At 42.4% G+C, this 6,000-nt stretch overlaps 1 protein-coding gene across 2 annotated transcripts; it reads left to right on the forward strand.

Annotated features, from left to right (window-relative positions):
- The first annotated feature begins 2,307 nt into the window (after nucleotides 1–2,307).
- sptssb (serine palmitoyltransferase, small subunit B) lies at nucleotides 2,308–5,766 on the forward strand. 2 transcript variants are annotated; one of them, XM_026940921.3, is made up of 2 exons: nucleotides 2,308–2,898; nucleotides 4,461–5,766. In XM_026940921.3, exon 2 carries the CDS (start codon nucleotides 4,497–4,499, stop codon nucleotides 4,737–4,739), a length of 243 nt encoding a protein of 80 aa, XP_026796722.3. In that variant the 5' UTR covers nucleotides 2,308–2,898; nucleotides 4,461–4,496; the 3' UTR covers nucleotides 4,740–5,766. The 2 variants fall into 2 exon arrangements, with proteins under 2 accessions (XP_026796722.3, XP_026796721.3); XM_026940920.3 differs by lacking the exon at nucleotides 2,308–2,898 and adding an exon at nucleotides 2,905–3,150.
- Nucleotides 5,767–6,000: the final 234 nt, after the last annotated feature.

The raw sequence follows: 6,000 nt of genomic DNA on the forward strand, positions 1-6,000 counted from the left end.
ACAGAAGCAGACATAGTTCACTTCCTGGCTCTGATTATACACCTTGCCTCCAGTTAGGTGACTGTATTGATGCTTCCTATTCAGCTTCAATCAGTCTGGCTTGACTCCAGCCTGAGAATTCCCCCCTGTCAGTTTTAGATCAGCAGTCTCCCATTGTACTGAACACTCCTTCTGAACCTTCGCTATGTCATGTACCCCCAGGGCCTTCCTATCTTGGCACATGAGCTTTCCCCAGTGTCAGGCACAGTCACTGATCCTGCCCCAACGCTCAATGTATACCTCTGATGTGGCTCCATACCAAGGCTCTGCCTCAGGCCCAGATTCAGCTCTGTCTCTATACCTTGTCATTGTCTCTACCCCTGTCATGTATCAGTTAGTGTCATATCTGTTGCTGACTTTGTCCCTGTCCCTATTTTAGGCCAGGCTAATGCTCATGCTTGTCCACAGACACTACATGTTCCAGACATGAGTCTTAGTTCATCTCCAGGCACACTCCAGGAGCCACGCCCAAGTTTTTGACATTACTGTCTATTGATATTCTATACATTTTGATATGCTTTGTTATGCTTTCCCACATCCTTCCATTCATTGCCCAGTAAAAGTCAGGACTCCGAGCTTCCAATCTAAGTGTTAAATCCAGTGCTTCTACTTGGCAAAACAATGTTTCTGTGGCAAATCATGGAATTTGATGAGCACTGTAAATGGACCTACACACCATGAACAATATTTAACGGTGTTTCCTGTAAACTCTTTATCTGTCCACTTACCCTACATTCACACAGGCAACAAGCAACAATGCGACAGCACAACAAGCAACATTTAAATTGAGTTGAGAATTTTCTCAGTTCTATACAATTAGCTATAAAATTCAAACAAGTTAGAATGATTCCTGATAACATGATCAGGGTTGTTAAAAATCATAAAGATATTATGTGTGTGGCAGATACAGCACACAATAAAGCTACTGAGGTTGTTTAATAAGATATGGCCACAAATTAATATGCTGCAGCTATGAGTTTCATATCTCTTGATCACTGTGGCCACATTAAAACACCAAGGTTTTCAAATATTGACCTTGAAGCTATATTAATAAACTGTTCCCACAGCATAATACATAGTTGCAGAGACAGAACTACCTCATGGGAAGACAGTTCCTTTATTTACTGCAGGCAAAGATATGGTACACATGGTATGGCCTTGTGTCTTTATACAGTAGCTTGCAAAAATATTGCTTTCTGGAATTGATCAGATTCGTATATTACTAGTGATAAATACACATATTCTTTCTTTCACTATTTTATTGCAAACTCATGTTCTCTTACAGTGAATTTTCAAAGTCAAAATTAATTATTGGTCAGCAAATATTTCAAAGAAAATCAAAAACTGAAAAAATGCCGCTTGCAAAAGTATTCAACCCCCAGTTTCCGGAAGCTCTAGATAAAGATATCGTCTTAACGAGAACACAATGGACTTATAATTGGCCTTCACCTGTGAAATATTAGGGTGTAGAATTATATCTAAGAGGACATCCTAATAAGCACTGCTGGATGAATACTGAGGAAGTGGAAGCTGCATCACATCACCTAAGCACTACCTATACAAGGCCATCCCTCAATCTCAGCGCAAATACAAGACAGAGACTGGTGAGGGTAGGCACAGCGAGGTCAACAGTCACTCTGAAGGAATTACAGTGTACACTTTATCCATCCCTCCTTTTCTTTTCATCCTCAGTCAGTCAAACTAGTCTTTCTCAAAATTGTTGTACCACTAATCACTTTAACTGCAAAATAAACAGCACTAAAGAACAGTATGAATCACAAAATTGTGAGAAGAAGAAGAAGAAGACTTTATTTGTCAGCCATACATTATAGCAGAGAGGAAATCTTTTCTTCACTTATCCCAGCTTGTAAGGAAGCTATGGTCTGAGTGTGATGGTCTGCTGTGATATGGCACCCCTGGAGCAGATAGGGTTAGGGGCCTGGCTCAAGGGTCCAACAGTGGCATCTTGAACCCTCAACCTTCTCCTCAGTAACCCAGAGCTTTTAACCATTAAGCCTCCACCATCACCAATGTTATTCTTTATTATGGACTGTGCATTGTTCATTCATGCACCTTTGCATCAGAGAGCTGAAGCAAATGTTTTTTTTTTTTTGTTTGTTTTTTTTCATTGATAATTACAGGACTACTGAATGCGTCATGGTGATGGAGCCAAAAGGCGCACTTGTGCGCGCGTGCAGTGACGCTAAAGGCTTCTGCCCATGCTTCAGGACCTCACGCGCTGGAAGTGAGCACGAAATTCAAGGGGTGACGCAGGTTAGGAAAACGTGCACCATGCAGTGACGTCACGTGACGCCGACGCCGACTGCCGTCTGGCGAGTGTAGTGAAAATGCAGCAATTAAAAGAAAGAAAGAATAGACAGAAAGAAAGAAAAGCAAAGACAGAGCGCGCTATAGTCTCATGACCGCGGCATGTAGAGAGGTAGAGAGAGAGAGGTAGAGAGAGAGAGAGAGAGAGAGAGAGAGAGAAGGCTAATTTGCGCAGCGCGAGAGGCGTCGGGTTTAACGGCTCGGATCGCGTGCTCGTCCGTGGCACGGTCCCGCTGACGTCACGCGCCGTACTGCGGCGGCAGCATCATGACCGGAGGAAGGGCAGAGACTCTGCGCCAAACTGGAGAACGGAGCGGGATGTAAAAGAAAACACAACCCCTGCACTGTCGTCGCGGATTATTATATTTTTTTGGAAGGTGTTTCTGCGCAAATGAGACTCTCTGCGTGTCAGCTTCACGGACCGTAAATCAGCCGCCCACGCACGCGCCCACGCACGCGCACCCACGCCCACGCACCCACGCACGCACCCACGCACCCACGCTCACGCACGCAGTCACTCACTATACACAGGTGAGAGCGACAGAAAAGGCCAGGGTGGGTGTGGTGTCCGATCTAAAGTAGAGGAGCAGTGTGTGTGTGTGTGTGTATATGTGTGTGTGTGTATATGTGTGTGTGCACCTGACATTCCCAGACCGGAGGAGCAGCTTTGGGTTTGGACAAAGCAGTGTCCCGCGATCAACTTTATCCACCAGGCTGTGTGTGTGTGTGTGTGTGTGTGTGTATGTGTGTGTGCATGTGTTTATGTGTGAAGGACTCGCAGAGGTGAGTGATCATCTGTCTGTGTTTCTGTCTGTTTTTTGCGAATCCTAACTTATTTTCTGAGGATGGGGCTGCAAAAACAAAATCAGATCATGTGTTAGGAAATATTTTAGAGATATAGATATGATTTTTTTATCGATGCTTGACAATCCATTCATCTGGATATTGAGTCAGATTCCACTGTAATGAGCTGTTTATGTCAAAAAGCATTAATTAATAAAGTATCCATGGTACTGATACTAATAGGAATGTGTTAAATGTCTTATGAAATCTCACGCTAAGTCACAAAAGCTTGTTTGTTTTGATCATCATTGAATCGAATGTGTGTTTACGGAGTGCTTGTCGTCTGGACAGTTGAGGAATGTTCTAGCGGTTATAGGTTTGTTTATGCTGTCTCTGGCTGTCTCAGTTGACGCAGGTGAACCGTGACACCTGCCCTTGACTTGAATCCGGACTCTAAATGATTAACACAAATTACTAATTGACTTGTTAAAACACGTTGGCTGATGGTTTCAACAAGCAGCTCCGCCTGGACTATAATTTGGCCATGAAATGAATAAAGTGAACCATTCCACTGCTCCTTAGATGACTGGAAGTAAGGGTGAGTTTTCAGCTCATTGGAACAGTGGTGTCTGATCAAAGCAAGAGATTTTGTACCATTGTGCTCATGGTGCAAAAAACTCTTTCTGGTTAGATTTCCTTCAAGACTGTGTTGGCAGTCAGCAAGTGGAAGGAGAGCTGATAAGAGCCTTGAGTCAGGAGCCTTTCAGGTTTGCAGCATGGTAGAATAATAACTGATCTTTTTAACAGCCTGCTAATAGTATACGTGACGAATAGAAGTAGCTGCAGGGAGAGGACGGGCATTTACTAGAATTTCACCAAAGGTTTGCCGTTCCACTTGTTGATTGCTCCACAGGGTATTACTACAGATTGGGAGATGTTGAATTACACCTCTAACTGCCTCTGAGAATCCCATCGCAGTGTGTCCCTCTCTCGCTCGCTCTCTGTCTCGCTTTCTCTTTCTCTTTAATATAGTGCACGTATTCCTTGCAGAAGCATATTTAAACACATTTACAGAGTTGCACTATGTAAACATTGATATGCCATGTTTCAGTGCTGGCAGCTTTTGTTTATTTCCCCGTTTCTCGATGCCCCTTGGGAAATTATACCTGTAGCTACAAGTTCCAGCCTAGGAAATATGTAATAGAATGCCCTTTTGGGAAAAATAGGTGGAATGTTCTAGACAAACACCTTCGCAACACTTAACATGAAGCCTGCTGTGTTTTGTCTCTTTTGATCACCATGCTGTCCAGTGCCAACCAGCATCTGGGAAGGACAAATCCAGAAGCATGGATGTGAAGAACATGCGAGAATACATGGGCTGGCTGTACTACCAGTATCTCCTCATCACGGGCATCTACGTCCTGGAACCATGGGAGAAGTCCATCTTCAATACGGTCCTCTTCACCATGGTGGCCATGGTGGTCTATACTTCTTACGTCTTTGTGCCCATCCACGTGCGCCTGGCACTGGAGTTCTTCTCAGGACTGTGTGGGGAGCAGCCAGAGAGTACCGTAGCGCTTATGAACTAAAAAACTGATGGGATATGGATCTTTTTTTTTTTTTTTCGTCTCTTTCCTCAGGAAGATTCAGGAGTGATAAAAGAAGAAAATGCAATGTGAAAAGCCATGTCCAATCTATCTTCTCCTTTCCCATCTAGCCTCATAGTGACAACGTGCATGATGGTGCAGGATGGGACCCTGAATGAGTGCTTGTGTTTTGCATGACAGGACCAATCCATCACTTATGATCGTTTGCATGTGGCTGATTTGCCAGTGGTTTTACCCATTATTAATTTCTGCAATATGGCTATGAGACAAAGAGTGCACTATTTGCTCTTGTAGATGTCAGTTTCATTTACAAACATGTCAGTCTTGTTTGAGTACATGTTTCTATTCACATTCCCTATGCAATGAGGCTGCTCCGAATGCAAAAATAATGTTAACTGATGTAATATTGATTGTCTTGTATGACTCCTGGTCAGTTAAATCCAACTGAGCAATAGCTGAACTTCTTCCTCGTGCTTTAATCTCTTACTGTTCAAGCATGACACAAGGTTTATGTATTACGCTCAAATGACCTGGTATGAAAAGAAAGATTCTTGGATCAGCAAACTGTCTTCCATCCTGTACTGAACAGTGCATGTGTTCACATTTAGACTGAAGGGTTATTAACACCTCGACTACCCGACACACCCTTCATTGATGCTGGGTCGTTATTTTGTCTGTATTTATATGATATGTCTGTATATATTTATCTACAGAATACTGGAATACTGAATACTTGGCTGGTGACACAATGACAGTAACCAACCATTTTGCACACTTTTGTGCTCTTTATGCCATATACGTATTTTATGAATGTTCAATTTGGAAATCATATTGTGTTTTATTTTTGAAGACTATATATAGAATATAGAGTCACAGATGTCCTGACATTTTATATGACAATTCATAGATTCTGATATGTATATGCACATGATACATTTAGTCAGTGAATGTTTCTTTTTTTATTACATGAAGTTGATTTTTCACAAATAAAGTAATTTTACAATATATACTTCCTGGTTTTCCAATATGACATGCTTCCAACATGCTTCGGAACTGCAATGCTACAAACTACATACAATCAACATACAATATGCTTCGGAACTGCAATGCTACAAACTACATACAATCAACATACAATATATGGCAAATCAAATAACCTTTAAGGGTGCCACATTTGACTGAAGCGCTTGGTAGAACCTTGGTTGCATCAATAAGGTCCCAGTGGAATGCTTCGTAAAGGGGT

Source organism: Pangasianodon hypophthalmus, chromosome 21 (genome assembly GCF_027358585.1).
Source record: "Pangasianodon hypophthalmus isolate fPanHyp1 chromosome 21, fPanHyp1.pri, whole genome shotgun sequence".
NCBI classification, from domain to species: Eukaryota; Metazoa; Chordata; class Actinopteri; order Siluriformes; family Pangasiidae; genus Pangasianodon; species Pangasianodon hypophthalmus.

Coding starts and splice junctions, on each gene's coding strand:
- sptssb (XM_026940920.3), top strand. CDS start 2,977: ATGTGTGTGTGTGTATATGTGTGTGTGCACCTGACATTCCCAGACCGG. Junction 3,151..4,460: donor TGTGTGAAGGACTCGCAGAG/GTGAGTGATCAT, acceptor CATGCTGTCCAG/TGCCAACCAGCATCTGGGAA.